This window comes from Pagrus pagrus (genome assembly GCF_965226575.1).
Source record: "Pagrus pagrus genome assembly, chromosome: 9".
NCBI lineage: Eukaryota > Metazoa > Chordata > Actinopteri > Spariformes > Sparidae > Pagrus > Pagrus pagrus.
In genome coordinates this window covers 9609763-9629901 of record NC_140193.1, presented here as the reverse complement: position 1 = coordinate 9629901, position 20139 = coordinate 9609763, and the positions used below count along the sequence as shown (strand labels likewise).

Sequence of the window (20139 nt, the reverse complement as noted above, 5' to 3'; positions counted from 1 at the left end):
TCGAAATGTTCTCACAGGTTTTACCTGGAGGTGAAGGGCTGTAATTTCCATCACTACTTCACAAACAAAACAGGAAACAGGAAATTATGCAATACTCCTTTTAAAAAGTAGAATAAAGTCAGACATGCTTCATCCTTTTGATGGCCTACACATCGTTTTTTTTTATTAGAAGCTGCCAGGTCAAGAGATAAAAGTGAACTGATGAAAATAAACCTTGTTTGACATCTCTTTTCCTGACGGTTTTCAAAGTGTTCATGAACAGCATTGCACTCTCTCAACAGGGGTGGGGGATGAGGTATGAAGTCACTGTTGTTAATGGTGGGTGTGAGTCCCGCTGAGCTGCTGCAGATCAGACCCTCGAGGTCCTTCTGAACACATAATTGTCTACGAGGAGGCAAAAGCAGCTCTTTTCAGCTATGATAAAGCAGACACTCAGCGGTCCTACAGGCCCCCCCAACCCCAGAGGCCTGGTTCTGTGACGCTCTGAAATGAACCTCCATGTTTACACTGCACACTTTAAGAGATTAGATGACTGGGGATAATCACATGAGATCCTTTTCTTCCCTCTGAAGGCTGCTGGACAAACACTTCCACATTTGCCATCATCAGGAAGCCAGAGTATTACCTCATGCTCCGTCCCCTTAGACTCTGAGACAACACATACCGGTGCCTCGTCTGGCGCTAAGCTGCTGAATGTGACGGAGAGGATACAGCAACACCCCACTGGGAGATGTTCCCTAACATCCCATGATATACTTGAACAATGGAAGTGAGGGTGAGCACAAGTGTTGTGAGTTGCCTCAGCTGGTAGCATTTCCTAAACCTTTGGATTTGAATGTGCTTCAACTTTTTCAATTAATCTCATTGCAACAGATAATAAGTAAACTATAACAAGGAGATATATTTAAATAAAGACTTGCACACAAAATTGTGCTGTGGTTTTAATTTGTTATACAAATATGGTTCAATCATTCGTCACTGTTTTATTTTTTCTTAAACTAATGTCAGCAACTCCAGTGTTTCTATCCTTGCAAAAACCGGCAATCAAAGAAACTCAAACATATTGACAAAGTCCAAGATGTCTAACACTCCCTGGAAGTCATTATTTTTGACAGCTTTTTTTCTTCACTTTTAAGTTATTCTTCTCCCCAAAATATATTTTTTGAGTATCAAACAAATACCCCCTGTAGGCTCGAAGTGCCTCGTGAAGAACAGCTGCTGTGGTCAGCTTGAAATTTGTCGAATTTTCAATGTTGCCAAGTTTTTATAGCTTAAAGTATTAAATGACCCATGAAAACTTCTCGAAGTCTTACTCCTCCGTCTATCACCCTCATCAGAAGGTCAGAAGTTCACTCAGAAGAAGTAGATTTAACCATAGTTATGACTGGGACATAGAACTACAGAGGTTTTGTCAATAAACAAGACATTTTGTCTCTTTGTCTGCTGTGTGAAATCACTATGAAATATTAGAATCTATTGTAACTGTCAGAATTGAGCTTTTTTTTTTCTTAACAATCTTTTTAAACCACTTGGGGATGAGTGTGATAATCTATCCACATACTTTTGGTTCAGTTCCAGGTTAGAACTTTTTCCATGTACTTGTCAGTTTTGAGATTTTTGGGATATTTTGCTTAAATTCTTCTTCTTTTCAGACTACTGGGAAGAAAATGTCCAAAATACACATTTATGTGTGTTTGTATGCTGAGATTTCAGTTTTGGAAATGTAAACAAATCAGTGCACATTTAATCAGAAAACATTGTTTGAATATTTAATTAATTAATATTTATATTTCTGAAAACTAAACTAATACAAAAAGAAAATGTCTTAATGTAATCAACTGGAAATCAACTTTTCTTTACTCTATACACCATGTTGTTGTCTAAAAATGTATATACATATAAATGTAAAATACATATACTTAAAGCCCATTTCTTCTCATACTCTGACAGAAACCTCCACCTCAGTAGAACTAACATACACCAAACTTTCCGGTTTTATTTCTATCTATATAGGATCTGAAGGTTCTTACAGAGGGGTTTGTTCATATTTTATTCAGTCTCACTTATATAACATTTTATTCCTAAAAAATATGCCTTTTTTTCTGACAGTATTTTCTGAATTATGCAGAAGTAAAAGAGATCTCCAAAAGTCCTTCTCTTGAAACCTTTGACTCTAATATTTCAACAAAACTAATACAAGGATTTTGAACCTGGCTTCATCCAATATTAAGGTTTCTGTTTTGATATGTATGATAATGACCAATTTACATATTTATACGTACAAATTGAGAAAACATCTACAAGAGAAACCATTGTATCAATGTAAGTCATCAACTGGGGAAGTTTCATGGTAATATCTATTAGTTGTTGTTGTTTTTTTTACCCTATTTAATATTCATTTATATATTTATTTGTTTATTATTGATAATACAGAGCTCTCAGGTATGTGGCAAAAGTTTGTGAAAGGCTTTCTTGCCCTGCCTGCTGCCACTGTGGCCCAGACCCTGATTAGGAGCTAGGAATGGTTGGTTGGTTGGATGGAGTGCTCAAAGCCAGGTCCAAAATGAAATCTTTTTCCTTAGTGAAAAGAAACCTGACTGAGCTGCACAGAGCCCTGACCTCAACCCCTTTAAACACCTTTAAGACAAACTGGAACGCCGACTGTGAGCCAGGTCAGCGCCTAACCTCCGAGGTCTTGTGGAAAGCCTTCCAAAAAGAGTGGCAGCTGTTAGAGCAGCATATTAATGTGCACGGTGGGGGGGATGAGTTTTCCAGCAGTGTGTTATGGTCAGGTATCCAAATACTTTTTTATGTATTCAGCATCTTTCAGGACGTCAAAAGAAACCATAAAAAAAAGATGACATGCAGTAACAAAACAAACATTACCACAGATGGCTCCTTCATCCGAGCGGTCTGCACAGTCCACTTTGCCATTGCAGATCTTATCGGGCGTGAGGCACGCAGAGGTGTCATTGGCACAAGGGTACTTGGGTGGCTTACACACAGCAGACTCACAGGACTCTTCATCGGAGCGGTCCTCACAGTCGATGTCCCCGTCACACACCCAGCTCTTTGTGATACACTTGCCTGCAGAGATTGAGATGTAAAAACAGCGAGACAGTAAGTGTTCTGAGAGCTTTAAAATTGAGAATTAACAGTTTCTGAGTTTCACTGTGGTACAAACGATGTAATCTCATTGTATCTCAGTTAGTATTCATATGACTTGGAGGATGATAGTGTTCACAAAATTGTACCCTGCCTCAGCTTACTGAAATATAGCATTCAGTGTTTAGATTAATGTTTCATTGCTCAGTTCCATATATCATTTGAATACACAGTAGATAGCAAGAATGCCAAGCTTTTCCCAGGGGGCTCAATCAACAACAATCTCTTTTTCATTCTGTGCTTGTTCGACTTGAAAAGATCCAAGATTAATATTCCCTATGATGAAATCTACACTAAAGTGTCATTTGTTATTCCCTTGGCTATGTCTGTTGAAACTGGTAGTAGGGACCAATACTAGAAAACAATATGGGTGTTTTATTTTTGCACTCCCCCGGGTAAAGCTTACATTGCAGCGGACTGTATTCCAATTTACAGTTTTTCAATCAGAGCAACAATATAGAGCCAAAATAGTCTGTAATACATGGTTCAACCATTCTAAAGAATCAGATTATTCTTTAACTCCATCCTCACGTCACCAGGGTATAACCATTCTAAGGAATCTGTTCACACTGATATAGGCTAATATCAATTACAATTTTGAAACAAAGGAAAAATAGTAGTACTTTAGTACACACTTTTTATTATTATCATTTAGAGGTCGGACCCCACAGGGGCCGCTTGGAAAAATTATGTCCCTCGTGCAAAAGTTGAGGGCCACTGATGAGGTTTTGAGAACCCACTTGTTTATCCTTGATGCTGGTTCAAATTGTGTGGGCGTTCAGGTGTATCTCCATGTATGGCATGCACACAGTAACATAACACTTTGATTTAACTGTCGTTTTTCTAAATGCCAATTGCACGTTTGTAAATACAAGCTTACGTGCAAATCAAGTGCACAAAGCTTTCACATGCATAAAATATGGAGGACACATGGGGCACTGGAAAGTAACATTTCGAAAGTCTTTCTGGTAATGCAAATGGCATGGAGGTTAGTCAGTTATATAACTGAATTCACAAGTGTTGATACTGGCAGTTTCACCTTAAATGACACAGCAAACAAATCTGACAACTGCAAACTTATGACTTTTGTGAGTGTGTTTGTCTGGGGAGGCAAAGGAGTGAACGGAATGTGGATAAAGAGGGACATGAAAAGATGTTTTCATTGAGGATGTGGGAGGCACAAAAGTACTTCTGAGTGGGTTTATTAAACATAACCTTTGCTTATTATTTTGAGTAGGAAATACATTTTTCATATCCGTTCCAAATATAGAAAAGCTCCAACATCTAAAAGTTTCATCTTTAATTCAACAAAAATGCAGCATATCCACAGATGGATTTCCTGCAGAGCTGGTAACTTTTTTATTTATGTTGGTCCCTCCTCTACGCATGGCTGAAGATTTATTTTTAAATAATGGATGGATAAATTCATACTTGTTGTGGTTGTTTTTCCTTTGTTTTTTAACTTTGCTCATCGTTAAAGTTACTGTATTGATAAAAAAAATCTTAATTCGGGCATCTTCTACATGTTTTCTTTTTTAAAATCAGAATATTTTATGCATTATAGCCTAATACAGCACATGCGCTTGCTACAGTTTCATTCTTCTATAAGCTTGAGCGCTCAACTCTGCAGCAGAATGCTCTGCATGAATGTGTTTCGATAATGACTATGTGCATCTGTTTAACACTTAAAGGATAAAGGTAACTACTTAGTCTTCAATGTACAGCACTTGACTCAGGTCAGGAATAAACGTACACTGCTATCATTTGGAGGAGATGCTGTTAACACAACTAATCAATGCTTGAGAGAAAGAAAAGGTGAAACACCTTTTTCTTCTCACACTCTTCACAATATCGAGCACTTCTCTAAACCATCAGAAGCATATTCAAACTCCAATATAAGGACATGCAGAGACAAAAGCCAACCTACTAGTGACAGTCATGGACTGGAGACGCCGTCTATTCTAAAATACCTATTTCGCCCGAGGATGTAATCCTGGACTGATGCTGTGAGCACCAAATGGACGTGTTAACAAATAAACCTGTGTGTGGGAAGCTAAACCAAGATTGCACTAGGCGCCAGCTCCACATCAAATATTTGCATCTTTGTTTGAGTTTTATCTGTCACATGCAGAAATGCATCCATCCCAATTAAAAAGCATCCGTATTTCCCATACCGGGCGAAGGTCTAGGTTGAGCCTCACGTCTTTGTTTTATCTGTGTGATTAAACGAAAACAGAAAGAACAAAAGTTCTACTGATGTTCTTTTCTACAATCTATCATAAATGTCCAGATGGCCCCCTTCAGAAACTCTTTTGAATACTGTCTGAGAGGGCACTCTGCTCTTCTTTGGGAGGACAGAACGGGCTGCACCAGTGCACAGGGGTGTGACGCTGCAGTATTAGAGTGAATAATAATTGTGTGGTCTAACCAACCCTTCACTACGCAGCATTGCCTCCGTTCTTGATAATACTGTCAGGGGATGAGCGGAGCTGTGCAGCTAAAGACAGAAAGCAGCTGAAACTTCATCTGACCTTCTGCTTTCTGCTGCTGAGAGAGAGCCGATGCTGGGTTTGGGTACATGGGGAGTTTAAACAGGCCATTTAAAAGGTTTGTCCTAATTGGTCGAACAAGTACATGCAAACCTCTGTGCGATGCTCCAAAGTGGAGAATGGTTGAACCTCTAGAGCCCGTCTGACAGTGAAGGGGAAAGGGAAGAGAGCCATTTGGCAGCCTAGTTTATGACTGATACACACAAACAAATGTTCAAGAAACGACTGAGATGATTTCCTCCTCTCCTAAGACCCGAGCAAAGGACTAGAGTGTTAATCTTGCAAGATATGTTTATTCCAGCTTTCAACGTGAAGGTTGAGGAATAGTTTCCGTCATCTGTTGATGAAAGTAACCGCTTGAGGCTATATTCAAACTCCAGACCAACGTGTTTAATTTAGAAGTGAAATGATTGCTTTTGATGACTGTTAATTTTCCATGATGCAACCCCCACACAGAGTTGCAAAATGAGGAAAGTCTGTGTTGAATTCTGCACACGTCGTCACATAACGTCCTATATAACGCAATATAAAGTCAGCTGATTTGGCTCTCTGTCTGTTGCTGTGCGCTACTGTCCTTCATGCTCAAATTAGTTCAGCCAGGCTGCCATGGTGCTGAAACTATAACGTCTGTCTCAGGCGAATGATGCAAAATTTACATACTGAGCTCAAATACAAGCTCAATTTAGTTTTCACGCCTCAGGATCTGATTTTAAACCACAGGCCACCCAAAATTGTCAGTGTCAGTTGAGTAATGGAGTGTGAAAATCAACAGTATGAAAGTGTTTACGTATGTCAAACTTCATCTGAAACTTCTAGAAGATATTTCAGGGCTTCACAACAACCACAGGCATCAATTATTCATTTACTACCTGCTGACCAAAATTGCTGACCTACGCATTTTTCACTTCAGACCCCAGTGTGTTCAGCAGTGTGCCATATTCACTACCTGTGTCTTTGCAGGTAAATTTGGCCTTGGGGTCGCACATCCGCTTGGTGCCTTCACAGTCTTTCTCGTCGCTACCGTCCTCACAGTCCTTGTCTCCGTCACATCTCCAGCGTTCCGGGATGCAGGTCCCATCGGCGACACAGTGGAATTCCTCTCCACTGCACTCAATCACAGATGGCAGCACTGAAACAAAAGTCATTCACCAGTGACTGTTTTTTTTTTTTTGCAGATCTGCTGCACACAACACAATCATGGGCAAAGGCACAACAGTAATTTCACAAGACATCTTTTAGTGTTTGCAAATATTTATCTTTGCCAGCAGGGCACTTGGCAGCCATAACAGGCCAGTTAGTTCCAAAGAGGGAAGTAGTTTGACTTCCAGCATTTAAGGTTTATGTCTCTCAGATGTTTCTGTCTTGTTTAATGACTCTGGTCACTATATCTTTCTCCAGTGGGGGTTCAAAAGGAAACTGGTACCACAACAGCATTATAGTATGTTGTCTGTGTTGCATTGGATGTGTACAGTAGGAGTGATAGACATATCCTCAGGCGATAATGATGGTAGTGTGAAGTAGCCTACACCACACATTTTCTGAGATGTATTCACATTTTGACATTCATGAACCATTTAACAGGACCATCTATATAATTTCTGTTTCTGAGTAGCATATAGGGGTTACATACGTCACCTCACTATACAACTCTGTTGTGAGATGTTAAAACAAATTAATCTTGAATGTAAGAACACCAAACAGGTTTATCATGATGCATTATAATATTTTCAGTAGAACATTATAAACATTATGCATTTATTTTTAACTCATGTCATTGTGCATCCTGTATAGATAATGACCTGAATCCTGACCTGAAGATTAACCGTTTGCTTAAACCTAAAAAAGTCAAACCCAAAAATCGTTTCTCCAACAGCCGAGACAAAGCTAAGAACAGTCCCCCGGGGGTAGAGCAGAAGCAGGCACAGAGGGAGTGAGGGAGCCCGCAGTTTCCCATCAGGAAACAGTTTGATGAATAGTCTACACATTCTAGTGACAAGCAAGTGAGCTGTGAGTTTCGAGGAGCTTGCATGAGGCTTCTGTGGTAATTAGATTAAATGATTCAACTCCTGATGCTCAAATTCCCCCCAAACAGAGACTAGATAAGATTAGTCACACGTGAGCGTAAAAACAAAGTTATTGGACTCAAGCTGATTAATTGTTATACTTGTAATTAGAATGCCCAAATTTAAACAATGATTTGAATTGCAAATAAAATCATTAGCACACTAAAACAGATATACTGGCAGCAGCACGCTCATAAAAAGGTGCCACCAGACGACTTCGCTTCGAGGCAGATCCTTCAAGAAAATACAGGAGTAAATCCCTGTGATGACTTAATATATAAAAAGGGTAATTATAAATACTTCGCCGTCATACTACTAATATTTAGATGTAAAACATGAATAATAACAAGAGCCATCTTATGCTGGAGGGGATGTGCAAGTCTACCTTTCTATTATCTGACTTAATGCTTCAAACTATTTTAAAAGGTAATGTGGACGGTCTTACGTGCTGATCCACCTCTGCAGGTCGTGTTCTCATCGCTGTAGTCTCCACAGTCGTTATCGCCATCACAGGCCCAGTGGTCCGGGATGCAGCGACCGCTGGTGCACTGAAACTGGTTGTTGGAGCAGGAGCGGATGCAGCCGACTTCATCACTGCTGTCTCCACAGTCATCGTCTACACACATGCAGGAACACCCATGAAAGGTGCGGCCCTCAACCAACACACACACAAATATGACGGCTGACAAATCTTCAAAATGTCCTCACCTGAATCACAATGCCACTGCACGCTGATGCATCGCCCGTTGGAACAGCTGAACTGGGTGAGGGGCTCACAGGTGGGGAAGGCTGAAAAGGTTGTTTAAAGATAAACATCAAATACAATCCCAGTTCAAGCTCAACAGATCCTTGCACCGTAATTCTATACATCAGTAAATGGAAAGAAATTTAACGTCCACGTGAATTATTATTCATCAACATGTGAGTTAGTTAAATATCGTGAAGCAAAGTTTGTCTCCACATTATCAAAGTTCAGCAGACTTGTACAACCCTTTCATGTACCTTTAGTGTCATTGAAAATGACAGAACCATGTAGAGAATGTATTGTGTGGATGAGATTCATTCAAGTTCGTCTCATTGAAACAGTCGTCTGTAGCTGTGCAAACACTTCTGATGAATAGAACAGAATCTTTAGAATCTAAGCTTTTTCAGCAGGGGATGAAAAGTGTCAACTGTTTTTTTTTTACTTTAAAATAACAGCTTTAAAATCCTTTTGATGGTACGGTGTCTTGTAATAGTGTGAATGGTGTCTCTGTCTCAGCCACTCCACCCCCATCGCTCGTTTCTCTGCTATGTAACTTCGGTGAGCATACGGCAGAACATCAACTATCAGTGATTTGGATGAAACTGGATCATATTTCACGGAGAAAATGTTTGTCTCTGGTTTGTCTCAACCTAAAACCTAAAAGCAACCTGTAACTGCTGCCTTCCATAGTGACGAGTTAGCGCTGCATGTTATGTTATATTACATCTGACAAATTGTTCCAGCAAACCAGCAAAGTCTGTACAAAATGTTAACCAAGTAGATGTTGACATATTTCACATAAGTAAAAGCTGCAGTGTTGCCAGATGGGAATGTTGAACTGTCAGATCAGAGGCTAAGAATTATTGCATTTTTGGTGAAAGTATCATACGCGAGTCATATCCACACGAATAGGCGTAAATGTGTAATATTACAGAACTCACATTTCAATTAAAATTTGATTCACCCTGGTCCATCAGTCTCACAATTTTTGTAACAGCTCACTAATACAATACTAAATCACAAGGCAGTGTGACTGGAAGCCTTTTCATATTCTGCATGAAGAAAGTTAAAACCATAAGGTAAGCTAACTAAGTAACTAACTATGCTTACTCACGCCTTCAAAACAACCTGACCTGACAGGATACGTTACTGAGAAAGGTCAAACGCCACCTCCAAGTCGAGCAGCAGAAAGAGAAGGACGGCTGTGCTCACAAATCATGCTCATCGTCATCGCCTTCAAGCGTGATTGGCTTGAAAGAGCCATATATTGCTATCCTGATCATGTCAGGAAGAGAATTAAAACCCACCAGCAAAGACTGATCAAATTATTGTACTTTATGGCAGTTTTGGAATTATTGATCGTACAGAGGGCCAAATTATTGGACAAATACAATAATTATCCTACATCTGGCTTCACTGAAAAGTTGTGACCTGCTGGTGCCTCTATAAGAAAAATCAAGGGATCACCAATGTCATTAGGACTCACTAACATGGCACCATGGATATCTGTGCCAAATGTCAAGGTACTGCAATAATACTCAGTTGGAACCAAACCCTAACCAACCAACATTTGCAACCCTAGAGCCACTACCCTGGCTAAAAATATGCAAATAGTTATATGTGATGATCGCATTGCTATAACCAACTCAAGTTTGCAGCCCTGGTGTTTAAGCTTTGTAAATACTTCTCAGAGCTGCTGTTAAAGGTGGCTCTGGATGGAAGCAGGACACACAAGTTGAAAATATTCTGAAATTGGTCTTTTGATAAGTCCTTTGTACGAAACAGGCCCTGAACATCCATGTTTTATTCACACTGATGTGTATTTTCATGTGTCCTCTCTTGATCAATGCCAAGAACTCTATATGTAAAACCATGTTTGGCCCTGAAACACTCTGGTTGTACAAAGTGCTGCATGTCACATCATGGTTAAGTCCACCTGGTCTATATGCAGATGAGGCCTATTCAACTACATTTTTAGAAAGGCTAGATTTGAATGAAAGTGCAGAGGGGCCAGACTTTTACATCAACTACGTATGACTGGTAATCTAGGAATTTAAATGTGTTAAAACAATGCAATTTTTATTTTCTTCTTCACTTTGTTCATACATTCGTTCATTTTCACAACACAAAAGCAGGCTACAGGGGGGAAAAAATGCCTGTGTTCACACGTTTTAACAAAATTTAAGTATTTGTGTGGTTTGCAGCAGACATAGCTAATGAATGGGCTAATTAGCCTGTTAACAAAACAATCAAAGGGCCGGAATGAGGTTGTTCAAGGGCTGCACTCGGCCCATTGGCCACCAGTTGAACGGGTCTCATATAGATCATAAAACTGTCATGAGCTGAGTACACATTGGTTGTTCATAGCAACAAGGGAAAGAGAAAGGGTGCATCTGCAGAAGCTTGTCTTGGGGTTAATGCAAATATTATGATTAATTAAATGACTTGGTTTGACATATTACTGTCACTGTCATTTCTTCTTTCCTGCAATTGATCTTCCCTTGCGGCTCCAATTTCACCATCATCAATACCTGGAAATGGATGTTTCCAGATATTTCTCCTGCTGTGCCTAAAAAGATACCCTGCGTGCTGATGTGTTTAGCTGCTGATGAGGCACCGTTACAGTCAATCAAGACAATATAATGTACATGTACCTGATGTAGGGCTATATATATATATACATATGTGTGCTTAACTTGGCAATGCAAGCTGGTGAAAGCAAATAAATCACCACAGCTGTAGTCAGTCAATAGCTGATCCACCATCCATCACTGTAGTCACAGAGACTTCATGAACTAAATTGGTCTACTGTACATTACAGCATCGATATTCTCGACCAGTGTCGTAGTAAGTATAGGAATAGAGATTCTTCTACATTTTGTGGACTGATGATATTGCCAGGATCGACATTTGCATTCTCGTCAGATACCATTCTCGTTTCTAATTTTGAGATACTGTACATACAGTACTTTTCAAATATCCTTCCAGGATGCCCAAAGCTTTATTGACTTCGGTATGAAATGCAAGTCTACATTTGAATTGATTTGTTGGCATCTGCTGCTGCTGCTGCTGCTTGGAATACCTAAGGCGCTGTCAAGGAGACGTATTGTATCTTCATCAGACAAGTGTCTTCTATATATCCCACAAATGTGTTAGGTCTCACTGACAGCGCATGACTGGTTGGAGTTTAACATTCATTAAAAATGAAGCAAGAACATCCATAAATAATGAAGGTTTCAAGTAAACAGTGAGCCTGGCAAAAAAAAAAAAAAAAAATGGAACACTGGCATCCATAAATAATGACGGCTTCAAGTGAACAGAGAGCCCAATATGAGACACTGTGTGACAACTACTAAACTACTGACAAACAAAATCCAAATTAGCATCAATCTCTAAGGCGGCCACCACTGAGCTTCAGGTGTTCCAAAACCCACAGTAGCTCCACTGAAGCTAAGTGAGCTGCCAGAGCTGCACAGTAGAGTGCCTACAGAGAAGTGATGCCTGAGGAAGCTCAGACAACAGTATAGGAGAGAATATGTTTTGCTGCACAGCTTGATTATGATTGAATGAAGCCGAGCATGAACTTTAATTACTGCTTACACCCTGGCTGTTTGTGACTGCGTATTGAAGCAGCTTAGGACACACAAAAGGAGGCTGAGGCGATACAGCACAGTGCAGCGTTTGGCAAACATCAATCACTGTTAAAGGCTGATTTAATACAAATGGTGATTAAAGGGGAATTTTAAAACCTTTACCCCTATCTTTTAAATGTATGCTTGTAATTCATCCAGTTCAACCCTCACAGCTAAAAAAAGCTCTTTTCCCTCGCATAAAAAAAAGGTTAAACACGTCTTCAAAGAACTCTGAAAAGCTCGGGCCACTGTCGCTCGCCATGTATTTTTCTCATTCGTGTTTTCCAAGATTAATCCAAAACACAGAGAGCAACTTTTGCAAACCGAGGCTGACAGATGGTTTAATACCACTGAGACACGACTTAAGCACAGTGAACTACTGTACAAAAGTATTTACTCAGCACCACCCCTTCGAAGTTGATGCCATCAGTGAGGGCATGTCTAGTTCTTGGTCCAAAGAGTACAGCATCAATAATTCAACTTCTAAAACACTCTGGATTGAATAAAGTAATGCATGTGAAAAACACCAGCAAACTGTTTAAGAAGTCACCAAAGAAGATAAGCAGCAGCAAGCAGCTTCTTTTTTTTTTTTTTATTCTGAGAATTTTCAGAAGAACTTGAGTGTTTCCTCTCTTAAAACCATGTTGTACTTAAGGTTCATGTTACATGGTACAGTACGTGCTAACACAGATTTCAGAATTGATGATCTGAATGACTCACAACATGGTGTATCTTTCTTTATAGTAAGTGGCCTTAGCACAAGCACAATAATATACTCTGAAGTGTCTTATACAGCAAAACTAAGAATGTACTGTATAGTTACACTAGTGGATTAGTGAGGCGGGAGGGTTGCCTTGAGCTAAATGCCCAAAATGCAGATGTTAAGCTTGTATAATGTTTACCATGTTCACCATTTAGCATGTTGGCATGAATAAATGTGCTAATTAGCACTAAAACAGAGGTACCAAAGTGCTTTGAATCTCTCCCCCTCTATCACACTGATTGGTAGCATATCAACCGAGACCAGCGCATCACACTTTCACCCCCCTGGCTAGCAGTGATATGGCAGCAGGGTGGCTGTCCTTAATGTGGTACACCATGGTGCTATAGTACTACTAAACTGAAGAGTAGGATCACCCATTTTAACTAATGTCTGATTTTTTTCCCCCTTTCTGGAGGAAATGTTCCCACACAGAGCTTCATTTAGTGCACTTCACTTCACACACCATTCCTAGAGCCACACAGCTAGCTGGCTAAAAGCAAACTCCATTGCCTCTATTTTGTGTCAGGACATTACACTGTTTGCTGAAAGTGGATAACTGCAAGGTTTATGTAAAAGTTTTTTTGCCAGGCTTTAAACTTTGGATTTATCCTGTTTCAATCAATATTGTGACTCTAACATTGACCGTAAAAACATGTAATGGCTGTTTACGAGTAGAACATAGGTAGAAGTTTCCTACATAAACATTGTAACCAATAGTTCAAGTGGTTTCTGAGTAATGACTTTAAAACCAAAATTGTTATAATTGCCTGCGGTGTCTCTTTTCTGAAAAAGCAAAACATGCTCTTACAAAATTACGTTAAATTATCCAGTGTGATTACTGCTCAAAACACATCGATCTGCATCTGTCTATCATTAGAGGTGAAACCTGAAGTTACCTCTATTAGTGGGAATGAAAAGTTTCTTGCACAGTTGCACAAATTATCACATTTTGAGAGTTGAAGGAAGGAAGGTGAGTTTTGAGTGTAAGATGATAACCCTATCACCCCTCAGATATCTTACAAGACAGTGAGAAACATTGTATTTATTGTAGCATTAAATATGCAGCAATTAGGCATCACATTATGAGCTGTGAGGAATAAACAACTAGAGATTTCCCTTAACGCCCTTATTAGTATTCGATTTGTTCACTGAGCTTCCCTATTTTACATCTTGACCAAGCAGAGCAACTAAAACAGCAATAGCAGTTGAACCCACACATAGTGATTGATTGAATATGTGGTAAGTAGGCATGTGTGACTCACTGCATGATATTTCATCAGACTTATCCCCACAATCATCCTCCCGGTCGCAGCTCCAGGCTCGAGGTATACATCGTCCATTCTGGCAGGAGAACTGGTCGGTCTGACAGGGCTGGGCTGAGTAAGAAGTGAGAGGCCACTTAATTCAATCACATGTGCATAAGTCAATGCAGGACGTGCACAACAACTCTAATGATCGCTACATCACCAGGATGTCAATGTCCTCCCACTGCAAACTTTTTATCACTCAATCACATGGTATAGCGCGGCCGATCTGAAGGCCATGGGAAATGTGCTGTTGCCTGACGGGCCGTCATTTACACCCTGCGAGGCCGTGGTGAACACACATGGACAGCACACCAGTGATGTCTCGCTGATGTGTGATATGCATGTCAATCTGACACTGAGGGAACATTCATCAGCCTCTGACTAATGCTCATTGATTGATCCTCTGTGGATAAAAAGCTCCTGAGAGGCCCCACCGAGGATATGGGAGGCAATGTGATATACTGTAAGTGTTCCTGACATCAGTTGTGTCTCGTAGGTGCTACAGCTCTTTGATACCGGAGAGTGCTCTCACGCAAGGAGATTGATTGCACTGTAGGGAAACTACTCGAGAGCCACAAGATATAAAGGTGATGACTGCCCTGAAAACAATGTTGTCTGTTCAAGACTTTGATGAGTAAAGTAAGAATTTTATCAAAATATGTTTTATGTCTTACTGTATAGATAAAAGAGCTGTTTGATCTTCAGTCTGCATCAGCTTGATTGAAATGTATCAGTAAATCAATTACAGAAGTGCATTATCGCGAGTTGAGCCTGAATAACAACGATGTACTAATATCACTATTTCACAAGCAATAATTCATAGACAAACTGATGTCTGTTTTGAGATAAAATGTGAACAGATTAATCAGAACTACTGAGAAGAGACATCAGGCAAAAAGTGCAGCCAATTAAACATATTTACACGGCGGCCATTTTCCTTGACCATCATGCTCAGGGTGCTTTAAACTCAAATGTAGTACTGCTGTGTTCCAGGTTTGAAGCCGCCTGAACGTCAGGAATCCGACAAATTGTTATCATTCACCACTTTACGATTGACCAGAAACTAAAAAGACAATTGAAAGTGAAAATCCAGAGGTTTTTCAAGGTAAAAGATATGTGATAACTGGTTAGCTTTGGTTAAACAAAGCTTTGGTTAGCATTTACTTCCTAGCTAACATTATTGTTATTGTAACGATAGGACAGGTGTAAATGAGCTCAGAAATATTAGTGCAAATCTCGGACACGTTTGTCTAAAACTTGAGGTCAAACACACTAAATGTAACCATATGGTGCCATTATGTACGGTGATGTTAAGCTTGAATGCTAACGTTAGTTAATGGGGTATCAACATTTTTTACATTTTACCTTAAAATATAGCTGGAAGTCCCTCCAGATTTTCACTAATCATCATCTTTTCCATTTATAAGGATTTGTCATATTTCCTATTCAGTTGATAACCTGTTAGCTTTGGTTAAACAACAACTAAAGTTAGCATTCAGTCACTTCCGTTTGACAGTGTTACAGTGATATAATAGGACAGACGTAAATAAACTCTGAAACATCAACGCACATCTTGGACACATTTATTTAAGCCTGTAAGTGAAACACACTAGATGTAACATTGTGGTAATTTCAGCTAGGAAGTGGTTGAATGCTAACATTAGCTAATAGGGTATTGAATAGGTTTATTTTACCTTGAAATATGGCAGGATGTGCCTCACTAATCATCATCTTTTCAGTTGCTGATCAATTTGAAAGTGGTGAAATAATGAGTTGTCAGATTTCCTACGTTTACGACTTGCAACTTAGAGAACAGCGACATTATCCCAGCATTCGAGCTTCCCACCCTTAACGTGATGTCAGAGGAAAATGGCTGCCATGTGAATATGAGTGTATTCACTGAATCTGCACTGAATCTAAGGCAAGCATGAATCCGGTACAGCACATACCTGAGCATGTAGTGTTGGCCTCATCCTCATTGTTACCACAGTCATTTGTTCCATCACAAAGCCATCGTTTGGGAATGCAGCGATTGTTGTTGCATTTGAACTGATCGGTGGGGCAGGTGTGATTGTCTGCGAAAAGAAAAAAAGTCAGCCATTGACCTTGTAGCTCTAAAATGAAATACATTGAAAAAAGCTAATAAAATAAGAGTGAAAAATAAAAATGTGCTTATAATTCAGAACATCACATTTTCAGTCTCAGCCACAGCCAAGGTAGCTAAAATGTTTCTTAATGTTAAAGCTTTATTAATTCTCCAGCCCATCTGATCTTTCTTAGTCCTACGGGGTTAAAAAAGTTCCATGTCCATAAAGAGTTATATTCACAGCTTCTTAGTGGGATTTCATAGAGTCCCCAGCTCAAGTTATCTTGCTCTGAAAGACCAGCAAGCCATGTCAGGAACCATAAAAAGGAATGATGTTTTAGAGAAGAATCTCTCTCATGTTTCTCCTTGGTGGTTTGTCCTTTAATAGAGAGTAATGGAGACTCCATAACATTTTTATAGAGCTCTTAAGTACATTTGTTATGTGGTTTTAGTGCCTTGATTTTTGTTTAATATAAAGCCACTTTTACATAATAACTCAGAAAATATACTTCACTGGAACGACCAACCAAGCTCCATATTTTCTTTATCAAAACATAACATACCCTTTATGTTATGGGCCTTGAATCTACCTCTGTGTAATAAATGTGATGTATAAATCAAACTGCCTTGCTTTTATACATCTGACATCCACATTAGTCTGTTTTCAAGTCCGATTCTGAGTAAGCCTCCAAACCCACCAAAATAAACTAAGTTAGTACATTGTTAAGGTATATGATATCCCAGGAGAGCAGATAATTGATTTTTTCTATTCTGATCGTTCTGCCAGAGGATTAGATTATGGTGCTTTGCCGGCAGAAAAATATTTAAAAAATAAATAAACCAGCATCGGAGCGTTTAACGTGCTGTTTATCCGCCTGATTTGTTAAAGTGCAAAACGACTTGGCAGGAGCGAAAGGGTAGATGGTAGCGTGGAGGAGGAGCACTTTTCACCCCTACTTACACTACCTCAGCGACATTTAGGAACACAGAGGTTGACAGTAAGAGAGAATTAGCGTTAAAAAGCTTGTGCTGTCTTGCTTGGTGCATGGTTGTGCATGTAAGTGAATTAAAGAGGCAACGTGTAAGATATGGCCACCTGTCAAGGGTAGTTCCAAACAAATAGGAGGCAGCATGTCTGCCTAGATTGCAACAGTGGATGATGGGGGGGAGTCGACGCAGGCAACCGGGCCCAATTTAGCACTGACTGAACACAGTCTCAAAGACTGAAGGATGCCAGTTTGAAGACAGGGGACATAGTATAGAGGCGATTTACAATGGCTCCATCAAATATTCTTACTCTGGGGACGACTAAGATGGCAGGAAGGGACAGGGAAGACATGACATGAGAGAGGAGAGTGAGGAACCGTCATCCCCAGCATGGGAAAGCAGCCTGAATATTTACACAGTTAACTCAGTTGAATTAACTATTTACTTTGACCAAACCAACCACAATGGGTGATTGTTGGAATAGTGGATAGACAAAGAGACATTTTTGTTTCTGTCGTGTTTGAATAAAGTGTGTAACAAGGCAATTAAGCTAAGTTTAGTATGGAAAGTAATTTGAATTCAGAAGGTGGAGGTGAGTTTTTTTGCTCATGTATTAGACAAAAAAAGCTAAGAGAGCTTATGAAACATAGCAAACTAACATTGTACATACATCTCCCAGGTTCAAACTACAGGGTGTCAAGATTAGACAATACGACCCTCCTCCTTGTGTTTCTCAGTGTTTCCCCCTCCCTCTTGTTCCGGGTTGGTTCCCTGTCTTTGTGTATGTCTTCCCCCTCTGTGCTTGTGTGTCCGGCTGACACTCCGCCTGCCTGCTGCTGCCAATTACCCTGCACACCTGCAGCCCATCCACTAATCAAGACTCAACTGTACATCTCCCCAGTTCTTCACTCCAGCCTTTGTCAGTTCATCTATGTGGTAACGTTCAGACCAGCCTGTGCTCTAGCTCTGTGTTGTTTCTAGTTAAACTTTTGATCGTCTAGGCGATCCTTGCTTTCATGTGCCTCAGTCCACTATTCATCCGCAGTCCTCATCAGCCTCCTTCCACCAGTGTCCAGCCAGCCAGCCTCTATGCCTGCCTGCCCTGCAACAGTCTCCCTACTTCATCTTCCAGAACATTTTACAACAAAATCAAACCTTGACCATCAACTTTATTCATGTACTGCTTTTTGGGTCCACCATTTGGTGGATTGCACAACACAGGTGAGCAATCAGAGTATTGCCTCTTGAGGTACAAAGTGGTATTACAAGAGAAGATAGGCTGGAGCAAGCTGGTTAGCATGCTACTTCCTACTGCAACTTCGGTAGATACCTCTCAAAAAACACAGACATATTTGACACAACATCAAAATGTTTTGTTCGTCACATTTGATAATGTGAGTTCCTTTTTTGAACGTTTTAAACTACAACTCTGCCCATACTTCACACATTGCACCTTTAACAGTATCTGCACACACAGTGTATTTGTGTGTTTGCATGCAGCGTGCTTGGCCTGCAGTGCAGACTTATTTTAAGATCCTCACAGCAGCTGTGGCTCTCCTCGTCACTTCCATCCAGACAGTCATCGTCTCCATCACACTTCCACAGGGCCCTTATGCAGCGATGGTTATGACACTGGAACTCATCACTCTTACATCGCTCTGGCTCTGGACTGCTGCTGGAGGCTTCTGAGAGAAACAGTGGTTAGAAATCAACAAGAGACTTGCTATGAAGCATGTGCTAGGGGGAGATTATTGGCATAGCTATAATAGCACAAAAAACATGTTAATAATGTCTCATGACCCCGTGTGTAACTACTGGGATTTGGCTTACATTTCTAGAAACCCAGCGGGATAATCTCCCGCTTGTATTTATTTGTTTATTAGCAGATTTGCATGTGAATAGATAAGGCTTTTATTTGATCTATGTCCCATAGGATGAAGCCAGGATTACAATATACTGGGACAGGACTGATCTTAGCCCTCTCGCTCTGTCTGATTCATTATGTCCTCCTACCTGCACAGGTGACATTGTTCTTCCCCAGAACCTGGTTGTCAGCGCAGGCACATACTCTGCCTCCTGGGATGGCAAGGCAGAGGGTACCACAGCCCCCATAATTCACACTGCATGCGTTGTCACCTGGAGAAATAGATTCCAAATAAGGTGTCTTGCTCATTTAAACATACATTTTCTAAAGCCCTGCTTAAGTGACATGAGTTTTCTGTTTTTGTTTAGTCTCTTTTCCCTTTTTGTAAAGCGAACAGCAGAGGTTCAGGGGTCACTTTACACACCTGCAAAACAAATCATGTCATTGTTACAAAACTCATCTCCTCTCTTGGAGAGACATGCCAGGTGTATGCAATGAGATCTATAACCAGATGTCAGGTGAATTATTTGGAACAGGGTAGGTGAGAGACATTTGACATTTTTATCCTTCTTGGGGGAATAATTTGTCTTTTGCAGACAAAAGCCGACATTCTCCAAAAGGAAAAAAACACACACTGTCACATCTAAAGTTAAGGCATGAGACACCTTTGTCACTTTCATTTAACACAGAACCCAAAGGCAGCGTCTGAGCCAATGAGATAAAGCTTTTGGTTTTGTAAGGGCCAATCAGTAATACTCAGAGGACTGGACAGCCAATTAATCTATTCAGTGACATGAACAATGGAGAAATGTCCAGCAAAAATTCTCCTTCTGCAAGCAGTAGCCAACCATTTCTCTGCATCGTGTGCTGGCATGGCCTTTTCCTACTTAAAATCCAATGTTGTATGGAAATCTTGAGAATGAAAAACACTCATGTTAAGAGTCTAAAACCATATCAATGGACTGTGCACAATTATAT

General features: G+C 40.1%; 1 protein-coding gene across 4 annotated transcripts in view; it reads right to left on the bottom strand.

The window, feature by feature from the left end:
• Positions 1–20139, bottom strand: part of lrp1bb (low density lipoprotein receptor-related protein 1Bb) — a 285606-nt gene that overhangs the window by 116736 nt on the left and 148731 nt on the right. For 3 of the 4 annotated variants that reach the window (XM_084361717.1, XM_084361720.1, XM_084361719.1), the window contains exons 14-21: positions 19311–19433; positions 18839–18982; positions 16174–16299; positions 14180–14293; positions 8486–8566; positions 8223–8393; positions 6661–6843; positions 2887–3087 (exon numbers count right to left, since the gene is read on the bottom strand). In XM_084361717.1, the coding sequence (XP_084217843.1) occupies positions 2887–3087; positions 6661–6843; positions 8223–8393; positions 8486–8566; positions 14180–14293; positions 16174–16299; positions 18839–18982; positions 19311–19433 (1143 nt within the window). The remainder of the gene's footprint in view (positions 1–2886; positions 3088–6660; positions 6844–8222; positions 8394–8485; positions 8567–14179; positions 14294–16173; positions 16300–18838; positions 18983–19310; positions 19434–20139) is intronic. The other variant, XM_084361718.1, reaches the window with a different exon arrangement.